The sequence below is a fragment of the Penicillium chrysogenum genome (genome assembly GCF_028827035.1).
Source record: "Penicillium chrysogenum strain IBT 35668 chromosome Unknown utg000002l_segment0_segment0, whole genome shotgun sequence".
NCBI lineage: Eukaryota > Fungi > Ascomycota > Eurotiomycetes > Eurotiales > Aspergillaceae > Penicillium > Penicillium chrysogenum.
In genome coordinates this window covers 1283938-1306849 of record NW_026622750.1, presented here as the reverse complement: position 1 = coordinate 1306849, position 22912 = coordinate 1283938, and the positions used below count along the sequence as shown (strand labels likewise).

The following is a 22912-nucleotide window of genomic DNA, read 5'->3' as shown; positions in this document are numbered from 1 at the left end:
AGGAAACGTTTCCGCCCTATTATATAGACGACCGCCTATAAAAACGCGTTTTATAGAATTAAAGAATTACTAGTCTCTATACCTATCCTAAAATAACCTAATTATAATAAGCTATATATAATTAAAACTAATACGTTAGAATAGGCCCTTAGGGCTATCCTTATATAAAAGGACGATAATAGAGTCCTCTATCTAGTCGTATATAATAGTAGGAAGCTTTATAGAGCGGAGTTTAACTATCCTATATATAAGAAAGAACTCTTAGCTATTAAAGAGGCTATTTATATATAGGATCGATATATCGATAGTAACTAGTTTAAGACTATAATTATCACTAATAATACTAGCTTATAGTATTTTAATACTATAAAAGAGTATAGTAAACGCCTAGCTCGCTAGGTCGTTAAGTTCTAGGAATATCGGCTAGCTATACGCTACTAAAAGGGCTCGGAAAATATTATTATAGATACTATTAGTCGACGACTAGATCTAATCGGTAAAACTCCTATAAATATAAGCTAATACTAGGCTAGCTAGGATATCTATCTTACTATAGCGAGGGCTATATATAGCGTCTCTAAAGAAGATTAGTTAGCGGTAATAATCCGGTTCCTAGATAATAGTATAGAATCGGATAACCGCGCGACCGCTTAGGCTATAAAGAAATTTACTATACGCCTAAGTTTCTAGGATATACTAATTAATAGACGCGTGTTATTAGAGGTTAACCGCTAACTAGTTTACGCTTATAATAATAGAGAGATATCCCTATATCTTAAGGCTCCGTTCTATAAGGATCTCGTCTATAACTCCTACTAAGAGTTTAGCTATCTAGGCTTTCCTAGCCTATATAGGGTGATTCGCCCCTATAGATAGTAGCCCTCTATAAGAGTAGATATCGAGGAAGTAGTACACTTCTATCTAAACTATTAGGTTTCTTAAGGTTTATACGCTAGTTTAGAGTGTAAGGCCGCTTAGTATATAGTAATAAAGGGCGAACGGCTATTTAAGTACTAGAGAATCGACCTAATTAGTTAATTACTAACTACCTTTAATAGTAATCGCTAGATTATTACCGCGATCGACTATACTATAGGGTAGCTAGTAGCGCGCGCCGTTCCGGACGCTATAGAGGAGGCCTTAGCCTAGTTCTTATACCGAGATATTTATATATATTATAGCGCGTTTATAGAGCTAATCTTATTTAATAGCCTAAACCTTCTCTCTAGCGCTATATATCACTTTCTATAGCTAATCTAGGCCTATTACTATATAATAACACTCTATTACCCCTAAATAAACGGTAAGGTAGAGAACTTTAATAGGCTTATTAGACGGATACTTATAAAATACCTTATAGATAAGCCTATATATTTATAGGATAAGTACCTTATCTAGGCGGTATTTATAGTATATATTCGCGAATATATAGTATCGAAAAGGAGCCTATATTTCTTAGTATATAGAGTATACCTATAGATAATAGCTAATAACGACGATTCCCCTAACCTATAACTATAAGAGAACCGGGAAGGGTAGATCTAACGCCTCTTAAACGCTTAGTTAAAGGTAAACGAGCTACTACTAGTTTACGCTATTAAAAAGTAGCGAATTTATAATATAGTAGTTACGAAAATAGGATTCTAGCTAAAGAATTAGGTATTAGTGCGAAACGAAGTAAAAAAGAAGTATAAGAATATATAGTTCGGGCTATATAAGGTATTATAGAGTTACCTACTAAGTATATATACCTTAGCTAAACCTAGGGGATATATCCTAAGAAACCTTATTAATAGAGCGAGGCTCCTAGATATAAATATAGGCGATAATCTACGTATATAGGCCTCGCCTATAGGAAGGTCCGCGCTAAAAAGGGCGGGAGTAAAGATTAACCGCCCTAAAGAACTCTATAGGATCCTAGATAAGGTCGAACCCCCGCTATCTATATACGCCGACCTATCGACGTTTATATAGGATAAGTAGTAAGAATTCTAGCGTAGCGGTATACGCTATAAGTTTATAGGGGAGGAAGCTATCGCTAAATATCTAATTACTAAAATATAGGTATAAGGTTAGAAGAAAAAACGGTAAAACGATAGTAGAAATACGTCTATACTAGGCCTATTAGATACTAATAAATAGAATTCGGAAGAAAATAACTATAAATCCGAGGATAATACTATATCTACGATATTCTTAGTATCCTTAGGGTAAGAATCGGTAAAGGATATTTATTAAAAGCTAGTTTAAACTAGCTTAGATTAGTTTATATACCTATTTATAGTTATTATTCCGTTATTATTAAAAAACTAAAGAGAAAAAGCACTATATTTCGGCCTAAAAGTAGGTAAATACTAGTCTAACTAGGGCGAGAAAAGTAAAAGTAGGTAGATTATATAGGTGCTACTATAGAAAATAAGAAAAATTATTTATAAGGGTTTATACCCTCTATTATTAGTATAAGAGGGGGAAATTTATACTTTAAAAGCGGCTATAAATAGGTCGTCCTCTTCCTTCTCCTTCTCTTTAATAGGCGTAAGCTCGTCTTCGGACTTAGAAATTAGGTTATATACTCTAAATATATTCTAAAAGAGCTTTAGATCGAAGTTTATATAGTTATAAACTATCTTTAACGCTATATACGCTACTACTAACGCGTTATCGTCCTTATATTAACGTATAGCCTTATAGTCTATAGGGGAGTTATACTAACGGTCGTTATAATTAGGCTAGATAGGAAATTTTCCGATATAAATATAAGGGGCGGGGAAGCCGCTATTAGATTATATAGTAGGCTTTAGGGTAGATTTAGCGATAGGCTTCGGAGTAGGCTTAATAGCGGGCTTTACGCCGGTTTTCGGTCGCTTTTTAGTAGAGGCGGGGGTATTAGCGGCCTTTCGCTTTTTTATAGGGGTCTCTTTAGCTATAGTATAGCCCTTTCCTTTATCCTTTATTCTAGATAGACTAGCGGCACTAACGCGTTAAAGCTTAATAGGCGTATTACCGGCCTTACCCTTATAATAGCTAGAGGAAGGGACCGACTCTATAGCTAAGGACTTAGTAATAGACTTAGCCGAAGAAACGGACTTAGTAATAGCGGCGGATATAGTATCTAAGTTATAAAGGCGAAGGTTAGAGGGGTTTTAGGCGTATACTTTATTAATAAGCTATATAAGTAGGTCCCTACAGAACGAATAGGAGTTATCGTTCGAATTATATAAGTAACTTACGTATAACTATAACTACTAGATAACAGACTAGTCCCCTATAGAGATAAATAGGATATAGTAGTAAGAGAAAGGGCCTTTTCTAGCGGCGTAAAATATATATACGCTATTAGCTAGGATAGTAAGTCTATATACCTATATAATAATAGAGCGGAGGGGGTTTCTAGACCGCGCCTTATAATTAGCGCCGGTATATATAAGACGCTAGTTAATAAATATACGTTTAGCGACTATTCGCGTAAATAGTTTATCTATTATAGTATCGTTTAGGCCGCTAAGGAACGGTATACTATCGGTAGATATATTTAGTGTACCTATACAATAAGGTTAGTAAACGCGTATATAATAATATAGACCCGGAAACTATATATCTAATAGGGTCTATATTATATAGTACGCTATAAGTTTAGCGTTACTATATATTATAGTTATAGGGCTAGGATCGGCCGCGCTTAAGGGCTCTAAGGTCGGTTTATAGGATATAGGGCTAACGACCGGCTTAGGGCTAGTCTCGGAAGTAGTATTAGTAGGAGATATAGGGCTAGTCGTAGGCGGGGGGCTATTTATAGCGGTAAAACCGCCGGTTAAAGATATAGTATAAGGCGAGGATAGGCTCTCGGCTATAGTTCCTACGCGTTTTCGGGTACTAGTATAGGTTTTTATATAAGACTTAGGCTAAGAGTCTCTAGGCGTATCGAAGGGGATATAATAGATACTAGTTAAGGCTTTATCTATAGACTAGGTCGATCGCCTCGTACGCTATAGGTTAACTAGATATCGATAGCGACGCGGTATAGCGGGTAGGTCTAATAAAAATACCTAAAAAGCGTTAGTTATAACCGTACCTAGCCGATCTAGACACGCTAAAACGCGCTTTAAAGCTAGGAAAAGGGGTCTTATAGGGTTAAGAATCACTTACTAAGGTCGATAAAGGCGTGTAATAGACTAGAAATTAGTAAAAACGGCCGGTAGGATAAAATCTAGTTATAAGAGGGAGAGGCGGAAAGGTATAAGAAGTGAGAAAGTGAAGGGGGGAAGTTATCCTAATTTATCCTACCTTACCGGGGTAAATACTAGAGAGTGGAAGTGAAAGCTAACTAAGGTCTCTATAGGTAGGTTTATATACAAAATTAGTAGTTCTTTATCTATAAAGCTCTTACTTCCTCTCTTAGAGTATAGGGGAGGGGTCTACTACCCATTTTTTTACCCTATTTTTTCCTTTATCTCTCTATTTTTACCTATAAAGAATTGCGTTTTGCTATTTGACTGCCTTTTCCGGCGGCAGGTGACGCCAAAAATGGCCGCCTTTCAGCAACCTCCCTCCGCCACGCTCCCGCCCCTTTCGACCACGCACCGCACACCACTCACCGCTTTCTCCTCAGACGGCCATCTCGTCACGAGCGCGCTTACATCCTGGATTCCCAGAAGGCTCCTCAATCGCTCCACCACTCCTAAGAGGGGGACGCCGAAAATGGCCCCTTCAGCACCACACTAGTCACATCCCGGCTAGTACCCAGTCGCCATGGCTATAAATATCCTCTTCCCAACCGACCATCCATCCTCCGTCCAACACTGTCCTCATTCCGACTTAAGTGCCACTCCAAAGCTCTGCTCTGATCTTTCGTCGTTCTTTCTTCCATTCAGTCGTGTATTAAAACGTCTCGAGCTCCGAGATAGTTCCTTCGCACGGTCGGTGAAATCTAGTAGCCATGCGTCGTCGTCGGTCGCCCAATGCCAGCAACCATGGAATCACGAGCGAATCCTCTTGTACCTCTCCTATCGATACCGACGATGATAGACCGTTCGAGCCCGATTCCTCCGAGACCGATCTCACCGAGCCGGAATACTCCCCTCCATTGCTCCGCGGACCGCTGTTTCCGGGCTCTAAAGTGGCTGGTCGGGAGCAAGCCGTGGGTTTCCACCGCGTGCGAGATCCTTTCTGCAACTACTGATTCTAGTATCTTGCCCAGTGTCGCTAGGAGTGAGATCGGTCTCCATGATTTTGCAATGGTGTAATTTTCTTTATTCGGCTTTTTGAGCGGTATGATCTTCGTGTGTCTCCACTGTCTTGGTAACGAGCCTTCGGCCAGCGACGCCTGGAATAGTTCAAGGACCCGGTACTTGACCGTGGGCCACGTTATCTTCCAAACTATCGCCGGCAGGCCGTCCTCTCCCGGCGCCTTCCACGATTTCGCTGTAAGAAGCTGTCGTTCTACCTCCTCTAGGGTGATGGCCGGCATCTCCACTGGCTCTCTTTATAGTCTGATCCCTTCATCGTTAATGTTATCCGGTAGGGGTGGGAAGAATTTAGAAAGCAACTCCTCTGCTTGCTCTATATGGTTAGCGGTGGTAGTCCTATCTGCTCTAACGAGCTACGGTAATTTCCTAAATGCCGTATCCTCCCCGGACTTTAGATACTTCGCTACTTTCTATATATTGTCGTTATCTACGAGAAACTTATTCTAGTGCTTCTTCTTTTATTTACGGATGGCATCGTGGTATTGTTTCGCCGCGTCCTAGGCTATCCTTTCGAACCGAGGTACTTTTCGCCCCGCCCGTCGCTCCGAACGAGCGTGATTTCGCTAGTATATATATATATAACGCAGTTATATTAGGTCAGTTATCCACCACCGCTTCGCGTGTAGCGACGGCTTCGCTCTCGGAGTTAAGTTATACACCGCGTCCGAGACTATAGACATTAGTCGATCGGTTTTCTGCTATACTATGCCTTCTGACGGAGTGGCGGCTAGGGTGCCCGCGATTCTAGTATTAATCTCGTTCTATAGCGTATTCTTTAGTAGAAGCCGTTCCTAATATTTTAGGATCGGCCACGGGAAATTAAATATAGTCTTAATAGCGTTGTGGTCCGAGCCGTAGTCGGTCCTAAGTATTGCACACTTAATTATAGAGTCCGTCAAGTTTTCCGAGGCTAAGATAAGGTCGATAGTCGACTCGTAGTCCCTACTATATCCTCCGCCGTGCTATATCTTAGTGCCTCGCTTAAGTAGGCTGCTAAGTGCAAATTCGTTTATAAGGTTAATAATCGGATCCGCTTCGCCTTGCCTACTTAAAGGACATATCGTCCCCTCCCTAAAGTTGATTATAGCGGTTAAAATCTCCTATGATCATGATCTCTACCACTATCCCTATATCTCGCCGTACCTTTATAATAGCCTTTCTTAGGCGATCGTATACGTCGCTTAATATAGACGCCTCCCCTCCTTCCACGTAAACTAATACTATAAAGATAAGTTATTCGGGAAGTCGAATCACAGCCGCTGTTAGATCTAGCGACTCGATCCGCACTTACCCCGCTTCTATATCCCTATTAACCCAAAGCATACTTCGGATTGCCTATCTCCCTTCCCTCTAGGTGGAGGGCACTATCTTAGTCTATTTATGATATCCTATCGGGGAGGTTAAGAGCCGGCCTTAAATCCACCTCGCCTAGGGTTCCTAGGTCGCTAACGCCACTACGTTTTGAGTATCTTTATCGTTTATTAGGCTTTTATACACTACTCCCTATTTCCTTATATTTAGCTAGATTATCCGGAGTGACCTATTCATAGCGTGATAGGTAGAGTTTCCGGCAGTTCTTACTATACGATTCGTGCGGTCCACTATATAGAACGCACTTCGGAACCGTGTGATTATAGTGACTATAGTGATAGCCCTCCGTCGCGTATTTTACGCATTTCTAGATCTTCTTATATTAGAATGCCTTATGACTAACCTCCTAGTAGTTATAGCATTGCACCGGTTGTGGTCGGTACTCAAAAACGCTAGTTATCCCGGATTCTCCTCCGATATAGAAGTATCCATCGGCTAGGATCCTCCGTGTATTAGTCCCTTAGTTAGGTACACGACCATCGATCTATAGGGCTTTGCGATTTCCTTATTGCTTAACCACGTCATTTTAGCGACAGTAGTTTCGTTCTCCTCACCTATAGCTGCCGCCGCTCCTATTAGAATTTCATAGTTCTTATCTAGTACTACGGTCCTCTTAACGCTATCGACCTTAATCGGGTAGAGCTCGTCCCGAAGCACCCGGGCTCCTATACCGATCTTTGCTTCCGCCACTTTCTTCACTAGCTGGTGTTCGGCTTTATCGCGACACGCGATTCTGATCCGGTTGGTATCCCTTAGGCTTACAGTGACCGCGCGGTAGCGCTAGTGAGTGTGATCATCTATCTTCCGGATTTCTATCTCGATTGTAGCCCTAATTGAACCCGCGGATGCCTTCTCACTTTCGCTTTTAGTTATCTTCGAGGTGTCTATCGTATAGTATAGCGTGTCGGTTAAAGTGGTCGGTGTGCTATTCGACGTTAAGAGAGTCTATATATTACTCGGGTGACTAAGTGGGGGGGGGTACGGGCGATATCTATATAGGACGGGGAGCTTACGGGGGCGGGGGGTGCTGATTTCTTCGCGTAAGGATTAGACTTCGCGAAGGATCTTATCGTGGCTATTCCGCGCGTATGGTTCGGGGAGGGGTCTCTACTAAGGTCTGCAGCTCCTATTGAACCTCTATAAGGGCGGCGCTAAATTCTTCCTTGACTTTCTGTAATTCTTCTTACACTTTCTATATCTCCTCTCTATACGAATCATCTCGCCGTTTGATGTCTCTCCTCAGTTTCACGAGCTCTTTTATAAGATTAGCGGCGTTCGTATCGTCGCTCTTAGTCGACGCGTCGTCCGAAGTCATCGCTTCACGTTAGGCTACTGGCTTACCCCGGGTTCTCTTCTTCTGTTGAGAGCGCGCATTTCTCTGCTGGATTTCGATGTCTTGCTCTTAGTTATAGTTGTTACGCGGTCTGGTGGTACGTCTCGGTCTTAATAATCGTGGCGGCGATTTTTCGTGTTCGTCGCGGTCGGGCGGTTCAGGGGTTCGCGTCTCGGCCCGTCCCGACATTTCTGACCCCTTACGTCGAGTAACAATGGGTCTTCACTCTCCGAATACTTGTTCAAATTTGGATTTAATCGCGCTGCGTTGGTCCTCGTTCCTGCGATGTTACAGACGCTCTCGAAATCAGTTCTAAGATGCCTTAAAAAAAAAAAATTATACAGTCACTAGCGAAAACAGCTTCCGCCCTAGACAAGCACTTTCTATTTCCGGGCCCCACTGCCCAGACGCTACTTCGTTCCTTCTATTTGGCGGCAAGCTACGATTATAGATTTACCCCGTGTAGTAAGTACGCATATCTATTTTGGCGATCTGTTACTCCATCTACGTACTTCTGCATATATACTGCCACTATACAGCACCAGATTCACATCTACATCTCGTTCAGACTGCGTAAGTGTACATATTCCCTCTTTGAAATAGCGCCCTGATCTTTATTGTAAACCAGAGATTGGTGTGATTTTCAGTCAAGCCTATTGCTTCTTAATAGACCGACTTGTCTCGCATGAATCATTTCTTTTACAATATTCTAGAATTAACCTATCAATCATTCCTAATAATAGGCTTCTTTTGACTCATGACTATGATAGTATTAGAATAAATGGAGATGATGAATTTATCTTTCATGAAGGAATTTTGGTCGAGAATGGACGAAGAGCTTCATGGTTGAGGATATCATAAGTTGGCATGGAGAACCATCACAAATTGCATTCCTATCTGGTCAATCACTACGGTACATTTACTTGGCCTTCCTATTCAGCTTGGGTATGTTCCCTTTTATCTTCCATTTGGCGTTGGCGTTGCCGCTGCCGCTGAGGCGTGCTCGTGCGTGATTTTGGAATTTCTCACGGATAATCCTCCTGTTTAGGTGCCCTTTTGGGCGTAGAAGAGGTAGAATATCCTCCCAAAGAGGATGCTTCAAGACCATCCGCAGGACTCTTGGTGTGATTCTCACTGTGATATCCTTTCGACCTATAAGGTACTGTATGATGTCCAGTCCACTCCACAAGTTTGCTGCGGCAGATTCTAAGACCCTGCCCGTGATCGTGACTTCGTGCCCCCCCGCGATCAAGGAAAGCCACAAGATGTTTGATGATTTCCAACCCATTTTTCCCATTCCTTGCAGCATTTTGCATAACTTCATTGGTGATCTTTATTTCTTCTCTTCTCCGTTCAATCAGAAGCTTCATGATTGCGACTCCACTCTCCTGATTGGCGGCAGCTACTTGGACAACACTATCAGTGACCTTCACTTCATCCCCTTTTCGATCCAGGAGCAATTTTATGACGCTAGGCTTGTTGTTGGCCGCAGCTTTTTCCAAGATATCATTGGTGATCTGGATTTTTGAATCTTCCAGAAGCAAGTACGCGACATCTTCCAATCCCCACCTGGCTACCCAGAAGAACGGCAGTGGCTCATTGGCATACGGGTAGTATTGAAATGGTTGTTCCACGGAGCGAAGCCACACTGGATTCTGTTCCAAGCAACAGAGGCTACCCGCCAGGCGGAGGAAATGAGATTCGAAACTGCCTGTGTTACGCATATGCTCAATCCAATAGGTTGCGGAATATCTCAAAAACCTATCACTTTCAGTGCAGGATTCGGTACTTGTGGGAAGTTGGCAAGAACCATTTTGATTTTCCTTGAGGATTAAGTAGGCCACACAAATTTCTGAAAGGGCTCGATGGGCGTCATGGTTATTGACACATCCTTGCCATACCATACTCTCTGGTCGCTCAACCCCGCTTCCGATGAGAAACTCCCTGGCTGTTTGGTGAATGAGGTAAATTTTGGAATTGTTGGTAAAAACAAACAGGCCGCATAATTGCCGAAGCTTCTCATGTAAATTGATTGGATCTAATCCAGCCTGTTTTGTCGTTCGCGGTTCTGAGCAGGTGGCAATGCCTAACGCCATGGCCATCTCTTCTATTGTCAGAGGACGACGTGCCGCCACGATAATCTCCAAGATCTTCCTGACTGTATCCCATTGATTGTCTGGGACTCGACCGAGAATCTTTTCATATGCTGCATTCACAGAAGGCGGTATCGGTATCTGTGCAATCGAAAGCTCCGTAGGCCGAAGGCTGCGCTTGAAGGTGGTGCGGATATCATCAATGGCTAGGTGTAGCCAGAGATATGTACGGTGTTCCATTTGAAGAAGCTGCTGTTCGATCCGATGATGAAGCTCTGGTGATAGTGGCACTGTCTCAGCGAGTTCTCTCACCCGAATCCTCACCACCAGATCAATCTCCTTATGGATTTGGTCGTTCTGCTGCTCCCCTTTGATATGGATATGTGGGAAAGAATCGGTGATTGCTCGAAAGCGATCTTGTATAAGATCGTAAGGACGACTGGTGACTAGGAATTTCAAACAGGTTTCCTTTGATGAAGATAGCTGGCCATGAAACGCTTGGAGCTTTTCAATTAATCGGCGCTGATCCGTTTCACGACATTCATCAAGTGCATCGAATATACAAATCGTCTTGCACGATATGTCAGCTAATGTTGCCGTTATTAAGATCCGCCAAAGCTCGTCAACTTCTTGTCGGAGCGTCTCCCCATTCTTTCCCCATGTCGGAATGGCATATTGTAATAGCTGAGGCTGCTGGCTGAACAGTTGATGAAGTACCGAACATAGTGCGTTAGAGAGATTGTTCTGAGTATCATTGTCTTTAAAAAAGAAGTAACAAATTCTCACAGATGGATAGGAGCTCTCTAGACAATCATCGATTATTGATCTGGCTAAGACAGACTTGCCACAGCCTGGATCAGCCGACACCCAGAGAATGTCATTGCAGTTGCTCTCCCACCAACGGATATACTCAGAGCTCCGGAGAGCCCATCGACAGGTCCCCTCAGCTCGATTTGGGTTTATATTCTTTTGTTCCGTGTAATTGACGATCTTGAAAGTCTGGTAATAACGGTGCTGCTGATCCGTTAAGACTCTTGCTTTCTCTTCATTGAAGTGACGTTCGTGTTGACTATATGCTTGATCGAAACGATGTTGGATACCTTTTAGCTCCTCTAAATAGTGTATAGGTCAATATCTGCTGACGTAATTACTATAACATCGCATAAGACTAACCAGATACAACAGCACTTATCCTCTTCTCGGCTTCAATTCTGTTCAGAGGGATCCTTTGCAGAAGGTCTTTCGCATATGCAGCTGCCACCATAGCTGCATACCCTTGCCACTCTTCGTTCTTGTGTGAATCTGAGTAGTCACAGATACCTCGGATGACTAGGCATGGGAAAGTATTTATCAGCCCAGCGGCTTCCATTTCGAAACACAAAACGTCTTTTTCCGCGGCAAGCCGATCTCGAATCAAAGCATCCTTCATCAACTGATTTCCAGAAGCAATCAGGCCATAGTGAATAGCAGGGTTATCTTCGTCGTCGGCCCGCTCACTCCGCAGTACTAACATTGACGGATCAACCGTATATATAGTAGAACCTGCTTGGTGATGGATAATCTCGGGGAGAAACAGCCTATCCGTAATTGGTTCTGGCCGTTTATACTTTCGACGTAATCTCATATTCTTTCCAAGAATGCCGTTGATAGCCTCCTCGAGCTGATGTCCTTTTCTCTCGTATTGTGTTCGAATCCCTGCCATTGCAGCGCGTAGTATAGCGGGAGGCTGGTTCAAGAACCGCGTATGCTGAAAACTTTGGTTCTGGATCGACTTGCCAAAATCGTATTGAAACACACCACTCTCGCCACCGCGAGGCGCACTAACCACAACATCACCCAAACGAATATCATGGCTCTCGCTTGGTACCCCCCGCCAATCCCGACCATGAGTCCAATTCTGATGTTGTGAAAACTACTGAGCATGTTCGTCGCTACACTAGCCGCGGAAGCTGTTCCATATTCACCATCAGGCAGGACGGCGATGACAACGTTATGTTCGCCCATCCTGCCTAACGTATAGTCGTTGGCATCGTTTGGTGATACAAAGCTCGGTTTGTCGTGCTCTTCATCGAGAAACTCTTGTGCGGCAGTGTATTCAACGGGCAAGGCGCAAATCCAGCCCACGGTGTACCCCGCGGGATCTGACATGGCTTCAACGCGTGGTAAAAAGCCTGAAATCAGTTACTCGCGTGATCTTTCGAAATTCCTGACGTCTGGTGTGCAATAGAGGCCTAACTTGTGGGCACAACATATGCTACTATGAGTGAAGGAGAGCGAAGGATGCTAGAGAGAAGGAAAGAAGCCTGTAAGACAGAGGGAAAATGTTTGCCAACCGGGGAGGCTCAGCCCCATGGTGAACACGACGTGCAGCAGCGGGCGGTTAGAGAAACGACGCTATTGGCAGGAGCCATCTCCTCCTAACGAAGCAAAGAAATGCCAAGACCAGCCTTGGGGTGCACTCATCTTGCCCAATTTAATGTGTAATGCAATTGACGGTTATTGGGGGAGATATATGATCAGTATGACCTGTCATGAAGTCTCATTGCTGGGGAAGTCTGTTCTGCTGTATTGGCAAGGGGGCGCGCCGCACCGAAACCTCCTCCTCCTCGAGGCCAAGTTTCGTGGACCCACTTCCACCGAAAAGAGAATCATTAGTAAATCTACCCCGCCTTGACCTTGCTACATGCCTCACTAGGTCATACGTGGTCTGACAGTATGGAAATACCATGATCCGCTCTATCAAACCGACAGAGTAACTATTCCATGAGATTATTTGCGGACAGTGAGTCACTATTTCGGGATCAGAGAAAACATTAGCATCTAATCTTCAAATTATGAGGGCCGTCATATTCTGCGTCCTTGGCCTAAGTCAAGATCCCACAATACACATAATGCAGCGGGAATAAAAAAACCGTTCGAATTAGATCAAAGGGGAAAAATAAATTACAATCGTAATCTGACATTTATAAGTTGATGCGGTTTAACAGAGCATTATTTACGGAAGCAGTAATTTGAGGGCAGCAACTATCGAAAGATTCTTTCATAGCCAATCACCCTGCAAGACAATAATCACGTGCATTATCCAATATTGAGCAGCCCCAGCCAAAAACCGTGCCTCCAAACGATGAAATGGTGATTTCGCTGTAAATTACAACTCGATACATCCAGGAGAGATCTTATATTGATGCCCGTTGGATGTATTTGAGCGCTAGAGTCTTGCCAGTAGGTCCCAAGAAAAGAAAAGCAAGTGTTAGGGAGGAAGCAGATTTCGCTAGTGACTGTAACCTTCTGTCTGATTTCAATAGTAGGTTTGCACGTGAGCTGTTCCAGACTGGGCATACCGCAGACACTCGTAATACGATAGCTATTTTGGTGCCATTGTGTTGGAGCCTCTGGTCACGTGACATGGGTGGCTGCCTGGTTTGTCAGGCTGGTAATGCCTGGTTGTTTGTCTCTCTCTCTCTCTTCCTCCCCCAGTCTTCTGTTAGTCTATGCCAATACAGCCATTCCACTCTGCTCCCTGTTCTCGTGCCGCCGCCACATTTTTTATTACCGTTCTCAGACACTGCCAAGACTGTGAATCGCAGGTAGACTAACTATAAAAGGAATGGTGTCATGCAAAATAGAGTTCAAGATAGAATCGAAGGGAGTAAAGAGGTGAAACTGATCTAGAGCGTGTGTGTACAAGGCCGTGACTGGTGATATTAAGAGCACATCTTGGCACTGGAGACAGAAAAACGAAGAAATTCCGTCGATGGATTTTTTTGTCGCCGACCAAGAATAGAGAAATCAAATCTTTAACTTCGATGGTTCTAGTCTAGCCCGAGTACCACCTTGGCCCTTCCGCTTTATATATGTTGTTCCGGTATATCTTTATCAACAAGCTCTAGGTCCTGGCCTGTTACTAGTTTCGGGGCTGGATAGTACGAGTTCTTGATAGGTTAGTTGATTTTCCATTAGAGACTTGGAAACGTACTAATTGTGAGCCAAGGAAAGCCCAAAACCCCGAAGCATCTGCTAATAGGATAAAAACTTGGCCGGTTTCCCGAAGGCGTATGCCTACACAGACATTAGCATCGCACATCTTGCTATATTCAGCCGCTTTTTTTATAAGACTTGATTTTCGACGGCCTTGTTTTTGGCGCTTAGATCTTCTGACCAAATTAGATCGGTGTGACTGAGTTGGTGAAGTGGAAGTTATATAGAAAGATGCCTTATGTCGTCGCTATCAGGATAAAAGGATGAAGGAAATTAGTAGGATAAGTGGCTCTCTCACGGATTCTTAAGGCTATAGATAGGTATTTAAGTAGCAAGGAAAGAAAGGCATTTATACTAGAGTAAATAATTAGAGATTCGAGGCAACAAGTAGGCAAATTTGCAACACTATTCTCGGTATAGAGAACAGGGGTCACAGTGACGTACTCTGTAGCACAGTTTCTGCCACCCTTTATCTTGCAGCATTGTTTTCAAGTCTGCAGTATAGGGTGTTCTCTGATTTTTATTTACTATTTAGAAATTGGTTCCGTAACATCACGTTGATCCCGTAACATCTGTTTCCCAATTTTTAAAGATGCAGCTTGGGGTGCATCAGTACCACTGTTCTTTAGCCTTTTGATACATAATGCGACCTAGAAATGAGATCAACGTGTATCTAATAGGTCCCCATCAAGACGCGCATTCTACGCCAAAACGGAACTCGCATCAGAGCCACCGGTCATTCAAGTAGCGGTTCTAGTTATGCATAGCCGCGTAGCTAGGGCAGACACTGTAAATGCTATATACTGTAGCGACCGCTTTCGCCTTCCATGTCGGACAACGCGGAGTAGCTTTTTCAATCCTTAGTCACAGGAGTTGCTAAGCCGTATTTGGTTAACCTCGTCTTGAACGATCCGTCACAACACTAAATGGTATAATACAAAACGAAGAAAAGGCTAAGTATTGTAAGTGCCAATTTACTATTACAGCGCGGAGTGACAATACCACACTCACCATCACGTCATTGTAACTCTCACATAAACATCCTGACCTACCGAAAGATCGCCCGAAAGCTTGATCTCTGGAAACGAATATACACACGATACGACAATAGCTACAGACTCGCTTGATTTCAAAAAGCGACGACGGCAAAAGGTAGTGAGCATTGTAGCATGAATGCATGCAATTGTTCGGCAAGCCAGACCTACCCTGGCATTTTACAAGGAATCATCTGCAAAAGATATTACGGAGGACGATTAGGCACTAATTCGCATCTGCAATGCTTAATGCGTTTGACGTCTCCGCCGTCGGAGCTCGCTCGTACATCTCTTCTGCCTCTTTTAGCTTCCCTTGATCGTAGTAGAGACTTCCAGGGTGGACGTATGATCTGGACCGAGGGCCTTCTCCTTGCCTGCCAGTGCTCGCTAATACATCTCTTCTGCCTCTTTCAGCTTCCCTTAATCGGAGTAGAGATTTCTAAGGTTATTAAATATGTTTAGAGTGGACGTATGATCTAGACCGAGCGCTTTCTCGTAGCCTATAAGATCTCGCTAATATATCTCTTCTGCCTCTTTCAGCTTCCCTTGATCGGAGTAGAGAAGGCCAAGGTTGTTGATTGTGTTCAGGGTAGACGTATGATCTGGACCGAGCGCCTTCTCGCGGCCTATAAGATCTCGCCGATACATCTCTTCTGCCTCTTTCAGCCTCCCTTAATTTCTATAGAGACTTCTAAGGTTGTTGACTATATCAAGAGTGGATATATGATCTAGACCGAGCGCCTTCTCCTTGCCTGCCAGTGCTCGCTAATACATCTCTTCTGCCTCTTTCAGCTTCCCTTGATTTCTGTAGAGACTTCTAAGGTTGTTGACTATGTTAAGGGTAGACGTATGATCTGGACCGAGCGCCTTCTCCTTACCTACTAGTGCTCGCTGATATATCTCTTCTGCCTCTTTCAGCTTCCCTTAATCGGAGTAGAGATTTCTAAGGTTATTAAATATGTTTAGAGTGGACGTATGATCTAGACCGAGCGCTTTCTCGTAGCCTATAAGATCTCGCTAATATATCTCTTCTACCTCTTTCAGCTTCCCTTAGTCGGAGTAGAGAAGGCTAAGGTTATTGACTATATTAAGAGTGGACGTATGATCTGGACCGAGGGCCTTCTCCTTATCTGCTAGTGCTCGCTGATATATCTCTTCTACCTCTTTCAGCTTCCCTTAATCGGAGTAGAGAAGGCTAAGGTTATTGACTATATTTAGGGTAGACGTATGATCTAGACCGAGCGCCTTCTCCTTACCTACTAGTGCTCGCTAATACATCTCCTCTACCTCCTTTAGCTTACCCTAATCGGAGTAAAGATCCCCTAAACCATATAATACCCCCTATAACTCAATATTGTCATCTAACTAATCTAAATGATATATATAATTAGCGTATAGAAGAAGCCGTTACTAAAGCTCTAAATAATCCCTATTACTTACACTCGGTATAGAGTATCTAACAGATATTAGTGCTAATTCATTAAGCTATATCAGATTCACATTTTTATTTATGTTAGCAATATAAAGGCACTAATCCTATACCACTAGATATATCGTATAGCTTTCTTCTTATTACTTACTCTTAAGAAGAGAGAATCTGATAAAAGACTTTATACGAATTTTAAACGCGAGTCCGCTTGATATAGCCTTTTTAAGCTAGTCTAGGACGTTTAAGCTATAACGGCCAACCTCCACTAGCTCGTACCAGATATCACGATTATCAAAACGAGTAAGTAGTAATAGAAGGTCTACTACGCTTAGGTCACGCTTCTAGATCTTAAGATATAATATCATCTATATTTATAGTATATTACCTTGCCGGTACTAACGTCTAGGATACGATTGTAGCTATAGCTTAGACTAAGATTCTTGATAGTACTATAAGTACTTAGTGATACTAGTTCTAGTTTTATATATAAACGCCCTAGTAATAACAATAGCTAGAGGAAGTCTATCTAGATAATTAGTAAGAGTAAGGATATCTATATATATTAGTATAATCTATAATATATATCTATTAAGTATTATAGTACCTAGATTGCTATCAAGTTTACTAGTAGTGTTCCTTACCGATAGGCTACTACTTTATAGGAGTAGTTAAATTAAGTTATAAGAGTTAAGCCTATATACCGGGAAAGGCTCCCCTAGCTTAGTAAGGCCCTAAAGTCGAGAGGTGATAAGGATAGAGCCATAGTCTACTATAGGGAAAAATTCCCTAATGTTATATCCCTTACTAGTAGCGCTATTAAAGGGGGAGTATTAATCGATATTATTAAAAATAATAAGCTAGCGCGAGTTACTATCTAACGCTAGCCACCGTAATATATATCTAGCTCGTTATTCCACTTCTCTATTATTAGTCGCCTCGCTATCCTAACCCTATCCTAATAATCGGTTTAAGGTAAAGCTTAACGATTGCAATAGCGTATTACAATCCTTACCACTTAGCTAAAAGATCGCCGTAAAATCATCTTTATAGTCTCGCGCGAAGCGAATCGCTAGCTACGTCTTTCCCATTCCACTAAGCCCGTGAAAAATTGTAACTTTCCGTGATAGTGAATCTATCGGTTATAAATACTACTATAGATTATCTAGCTTATCTTACCGTCCCACGAAATTTGCGATTATAGGCACTACAGTAAGGTCTAGAGGGATATTAAAGCGGTGGACTATATATAGAAAACTTTATTTAGTTATAGATTCGAACTAGGTAAGGAGTGATATAGATTAAAACTTAGAATCTCTCACTAGGATCTACTAGAGTGTCTCGTGCTATTAGAGTAGTTTTAATCTAATCGATCGGAACCACTAAGATAAGTTCTTTAGCGTAGGCTACTACCGCCACTACCGCGTATCCTTACTATTCCTTATTCTTATATAAGTCGGTATAGTCATAAATACCCCGAATAACTAAATATAGAAAGTCATTTATAAGCCCCGCCGCTTCTATTTCTATATAGTACACTCCTAGGTCCTAAGCTAGCTAGTCTCGCTATCTACCATCTTTCACTACCTAATTTATAGATACAATTAGCCTATAGTGAAACACTAGTTCTTTATAGTCTCGTAGGGGCCTTAGCTTCAATTTAGACCGATCACAACCGATATATATATTAGATACTCCGTGGTTATAGTCTATTTCGTATAAAAGGTCCTCTTTGATTAGTCGTATAAAATTTATAGCTATACGCGGCGTCATTTTAGCTCGGACCTTAGAAATGAATTTAAGAATTCGACTTTCTTCTATAAAGTGGTAGGCTTAAAGTGTAGCGAGGGCAGTTAGTAGGACCTTAGGGGGCCGGTTAAGTATCCCTATCCGCTAGAATTGACTACCGCTTAACATTTTACCGAGGTCGTATTAGATCACGCCTCTAGATATATCTATTAGCTAGCTTACCACGATATCGCTAAGTCGAATATCTACGTTACCGTTTAGTACTCCTCTCCCAATACCGACTATTAGACCGAAGCGGATAGAGCGGAAACTCGAGAGCAATTATATCGCGACTATTGTAGCTGATACGATACTATATACGCCACTTAGCAAACAGGCAATAACGACGTTATGATCCGCGATATTTCCTAGAATATACGTATTTTGATCCGTCGGTGGGCGAGGCAGACTTAGGTGTATTACGTCTAACATTAGCTTTACGGCCGCTATCTCTAGGAGTAAAGCGCATATCCACCCGACCGTGTAATCGTCATGGGATAGAGTGGCCCTAGCTGCCATAATGAAGTATCAAATGGTTGGCTTTTGAGACTAAATAGTATACCATGGGTCTATAAGAAATTTTGAGATAAACAAATGATGTTATAGAGGCTAGGTCGTGGCAATGAATGCCAGAGTTCTTGAGAGGAGGGGCGGGGTTACCTAGTGGGGCCGAGGCATACGCTCTCACAACCAATCAACTTTTGTGGTGTTCTTCGAGTCGCTTATAAAGCAACTTCTCCAGCACTATGGAAAGTGGCCGGAACCGAAATCTGTGCTTATAATGGATAATGCCTCTTTCCATCACTCGGACCGAATCAAGCAGTTGTGTTCTGATGTGGGAGTCAAATTGTTGTACTTGCCGCCTTACTCGCCAGATTTCAGCCCCATCGAGGGATTCTTTGCCGAGCTGTAGGCTTATATCAAGAAATCCTGGTCGAGACGTACGAAGAGAATCCCGACTAGGGTTTTTATATCTTCCTTCGGCGGTGTGTTCATGATATTGGTGCGAAACCACAGAGCGCAGAGGGTCATTTTCGACATGCAGGCTTAATAATAGAAAGGGCTTAAGTGATTCTCACTGTAAAAATGTGTGCATATATTGCAAGTCAAACAATGTGACAATACATTCTACTAGACAGTTATTCTCGAGAACCGAGCTTTTCCATTCCGAGAAACGAATGTTTTGTATACTGTAACAATCAATGCATATTCCGTTGTTATATACGCCGATGATCAAAATGCAACTACCAATTTCCAAAGCTAATATATATGTCTTCAACGTCCAGAAAACCCCTTCAGTCAATCCATTACGGGGCCAGCCACAATGGGGTAAGACCGTCTTCTATCCGGCACAGCCGAGTCTTTCACCATCGGTCTAGTCAAGTCTGTTTAACTCATAACAGTAGCCCATTCGTTAATGTCGCGAAGGAAGCGACGAGCTCTTCCAATCTGGATCCCTCGTTGAACAAAGAAGCCACAATCTGGCTTCTTAAGAATCAATTCATGATCTAGGTGGTTTTCCAACGTCACTTGGCATATTTCCCGGAAATTAGCTTTGTACGCCTCGTCGGTGGCACGTGATTCTAACCATTTGTAGTATTCTTTCACCGCAGCTTCGCAAGACCTAGGGATGACGATATGGCCGTCAAGTGGAAGTCTACGTATAGGCAAGTAGCCGCGGAGGTGGCCCCGTTTTGTGCTGGCAGAACATTAATGATGTTGGAGGAGGACACGGTGGCCCGGTTGTTAACATGTCGGCCCTTTTCGATGTCCTTCCTATCTAATTTCCCAGAACTGGACCTCGACAGATATCACCAAGGACACCATCGTGACTGTCTAGGCTGCCACCACCATCAACATAGTCAATCAGAGGTTCTAGATGTGGGGCCCACATTTTATAGTGTTTCTTGTCCCGGGGATCTTCCCAGCACCAATCAGAATTAAACGGGCATGAACGGACATCACACCTCGTAAGGCCATAAACAAGGTCCCAAGTTGCGGGTCGTCGGGTGTTCTCTTCTTCATTATTTACATATAGTGCAGTCATTCTGGTGATCCGAAAAAGATTTATACATGTTGTCTGATTCTACGGACGACCATTGAGCCGTGTTTATGTAGACTGGTGGAGAACTTATGCCAGTACTGCCAAATCATCACCGTGGCAATGGTTGTTGGAACGGCGAATACCCAATAAAGCCAAAACTCTTTTGACATGCTCCAGCCATTGTTTCCACCGCACTGAAAGAATGACATGCTGAAAATAGACGAGATAAATGTAGGGGGAGAAAAGTCAGCGTGACAAACGCGATCGTCTTCATGGCAGAACTATCGATCTGTGCGGCATGACCAATCTCCACAGAGGTTCTCGCATTGGCCTGGGAGACAGTGTTGAACGCTAGCTGGATCTCGTTCTGAAGCCGTTTCTCGTTAGAGGCTGAGCGATGGCGCAGATTCATGATGTAGCCTCGGAAGAATTCCAGTTGATTGCGGATGTCTTCGTCTGCGCCGAAGTATGTCTCATTCCGTTTTGATGTCATGTAAAGGTGGTAGTGTTTTAGGATAGTGTCAATATTCTGTATCGAGACATCCAAATTCTCGTTGACATGTATAGCGTGGCGGGCAATATCATGCAGTCTCCTGTAATCTGGTCGTTGCACTATATCTGGGTCTGTCTCGCTTTCAATTGCCCTCACTTGGTTCCGGATGGCCCAGACGGCGGACTCTTCGAGCTGGGCTACGATCTCGAACACGTGTGAATATGGCCAGAACGGAATGCTCAACTGAGACTGAAAAAGGGCTGGCTTCGATAGCGACTCGATAATAAACTCCCGAATGGACAGTGTCGGGTCGAAAAGGAGCAGGAATGTCTGATTAGCGGAACAAACCCATCGGGTGAAGATGTTCAGCTTGATCCACTCGTAACCCACTTTGCCTCGGGTCTGTTTTATTTCAAAATACGCCCATGTATCTATATCAGTTAATAACCTTCTGCTCGGGCTGGTCTAGTCACTTACTGAAGCCTGTGACAACTCCTGCTTGACGGGTTGTTTCACAACCAAAATACCCGTTAGACGTTTTGTAGGAACTAGACCACCATTTTTCGGGCATCTGAAATGTTTGGATTAGTGCATTGCGACATCGCTGGCATGTACGAATCTTGCTTGCGCTTGCGAATCTGTTGGTATTAGCAGTGTAGATGAATAGAAGAAAGACTCGACTAACAAAACGCATATTCGAGCATCATGAGAGATGGCAGAGGGTTTTCCAGTGTAATTTGCGCTCTGGAGGTCTTCAGGATACGCTTGACTTATTTGCCAAATTTCATCTAAAGATTCAGTAAGCTTGATCTTCGAGCTCAGCGGTGACACAAACCTTGTCCCCACTGTGAAATTACCAGGCTTGGACAAGATTGGCAACTCATTCCACTCATCATAGCAAATCCTGGCGAACTATTTCACGGTGAATGCGTCTGAACAGAAGACCTGTAATCGGATGGGTGAAATACAGCGAGGCTAGGCACAGCCCCGCCAATCCACATATGCTGCACTGTGAGAATACAGGAGAATTAATGTTCCGATTCTACAGTATAGCGTGGGGCTGATGTGAATGCTCTGGGCGGAGACTACAACAATGCCCTACAGGATGCTTTCTCTAATGGACAGGACAAGACTGTGCAGATGCTTTAGAGAGAATATTGTTTTGTCTAGTCATTAACCATCTCCAGTGTTCGAGGAATTTCCTTCATGGCACAGTATAGCTCAGTAAATTCGAAACTGTATTCTATTTGAAATACCGGACAGGATCTGTCAAATAATTTATTCCATTAGTGTCTTGGCAGTTGGGCCCGAGAATAGAAAGGTCATGCTGAGGTGGAAACTGATTTCGCTATCGACTGTACAAATACCCAAGACAGTGGAGGCTGTCTTGGATTTTGCTGAAGCATCGCAACGGTTTCAAAGCCGCGCGCCATAAGGGCAGCATAAACACAACGACGGCATAGAGGCCACGGCAGGCCTCGGCGAGGCTCCAAGTTCGCTTAGGAAGTGGTACACGATACATGTACATAGGAAGATATATATAGTAGCGGTAGGCTGCATATCGTTTCGACGAGGGGTCAGCGTAAATGAATTACACACACACACACACAGACTGTACAAATGCTATTGGCCATCGTTAAGATCTTCAAGTGAGGGGTAACCTAAGCAGATAGAACCGAAGAAGTTTAGCCAGTGATCTCCGATGTCCAATGAAACCCAAAAGCCAAGTCATGATAGTAAGCAGTGGCAAAGACTTCGAATAAGCTTACTGTCAAGCCTTGCCTATCAAATTGAACTCGGACTCTCACAATAGTACATACTGTGTCATAGGGCATTCTGCAGTAATGCAGCTGCGGGATGCAGACAGGAATCGTTGACAGGTTGCCTTTTCAAAGACCTCGATGTTTGCTGGGCTTGCATCGAATCTTCCAGTCCGGGCGTTATGTTCTAGACCCTTGTATCTTGCATACTGGTATTTTAAGCACCTAGTATTTATTACCTGGTCAGGTACAAAACGTCTTATTTACGCGCTATCTACATATAGGTTAGCGCGTCATGTAATTAGGGTTTGAAAGATGATCTTTCTGTTCCCGACATGGAAGGCGT

The 22912-nt window shown here is 43.2% G+C and overlaps 7 protein-coding genes across 7 annotated transcripts; 2 read left to right on the top strand and 5 right to left on the bottom strand.

Annotated features, from left to right (window-relative positions):
• Positions 1 to 4524: 4524 nt before the first annotated feature.
• Positions 4525 to 4722, top strand: N7489_004045 (uncharacterized protein; the record flags this gene model as incomplete). The annotated part of the gene is made up of 1 exon (XM_056709797.1): positions 4525 to 4722. One exon carries the CDS (start codon positions 4525 to 4527, stop codon positions 4720 to 4722), a length of 198 nt encoding a protein of 65 aa, XP_056568218.1.
• Positions 4723 to 4936: 214 nt separating this feature from the next.
• N7489_004044 (uncharacterized protein) lies at positions 4937 to 5179 on the top strand (the record flags this gene model as incomplete). Its single annotated transcript, XM_056709796.1, has 1 exon — positions 4937 to 5179. The coding sequence occupies one exon, from the start codon at positions 4937 to 4939 to the stop codon at positions 5177 to 5179; it is 243 nt and encodes an 80-aa protein (XP_056568217.1).
• Positions 5180 to 8975: 3796 nt separating this feature from the next.
• On the bottom strand, positions 8976 to 12191 carry N7489_004043 (uncharacterized protein; the record flags this gene model as incomplete). Its single annotated transcript, XM_056709795.1, has 4 exons — positions 8976 to 10740; positions 10885 to 11155; positions 11217 to 11863; positions 11911 to 12191. The coding sequence occupies 4 exons, from the start codon at positions 12189 to 12191 to the stop codon at positions 8976 to 8978; spliced, it is 2964 nt and encodes a 987-aa protein (XP_056568216.1).
• A 1700-nt stretch (positions 12192 to 13891) lies between these two features.
• N7489_004042 (uncharacterized protein) lies at positions 13892 to 14127 on the bottom strand (the record flags this gene model as incomplete). Its single annotated transcript, XM_056709794.1, has 2 exons — positions 13892 to 13975; positions 14020 to 14127. 2 exons carry the CDS (start codon positions 14125 to 14127, stop codon positions 13892 to 13894), a joined length of 192 nt encoding a protein of 63 aa, XP_056568215.1.
• Positions 14128 to 15281: 1154 nt separating this feature from the next.
• N7489_004041 (tetratricopeptide repeat protein) lies at positions 15282 to 18254 on the bottom strand (the record flags this gene model as incomplete). The annotated part of the gene is given in 11 exon segments (XM_056709793.1): positions 15282 to 15494; positions 15525 to 15726; positions 15828 to 15978; positions 16091 to 16124; positions 16139 to 16230; positions 16636 to 16711; positions 16745 to 16825; positions 16870 to 16933; positions 17661 to 17724; positions 17917 to 17965; positions 18105 to 18254. The coding sequence occupies 11 exon segments, from the start codon at positions 18252 to 18254 to the stop codon at positions 15282 to 15284; spliced, it is 1176 nt and encodes a 391-aa protein (XP_056568214.1).
• Positions 18255 to 18314: 60 nt separating this feature from the next.
• Positions 18315 to 18788, bottom strand: N7489_004040 (uncharacterized protein; the record flags this gene model as incomplete). Its single annotated transcript, XM_056709792.1, has 3 exons — positions 18315 to 18374; positions 18453 to 18511; positions 18584 to 18788. 3 exons carry the CDS (start codon positions 18786 to 18788, stop codon positions 18315 to 18317), a joined length of 324 nt encoding a protein of 107 aa, XP_056568213.1.
• A 1634-nt stretch (positions 18789 to 20422) lies between these two features.
• N7489_004039 (uncharacterized protein) lies at positions 20423 to 21377 on the bottom strand (the record flags this gene model as incomplete). The annotated part of the gene is made up of 2 exons (XM_056709791.1): positions 20423 to 21237; positions 21284 to 21377. The coding sequence occupies 2 exons, from the start codon at positions 21375 to 21377 to the stop codon at positions 20423 to 20425; spliced, it is 909 nt and encodes a 302-aa protein (XP_056568212.1).
• Positions 21378 to 22912: the final 1535 nt, after the last annotated feature.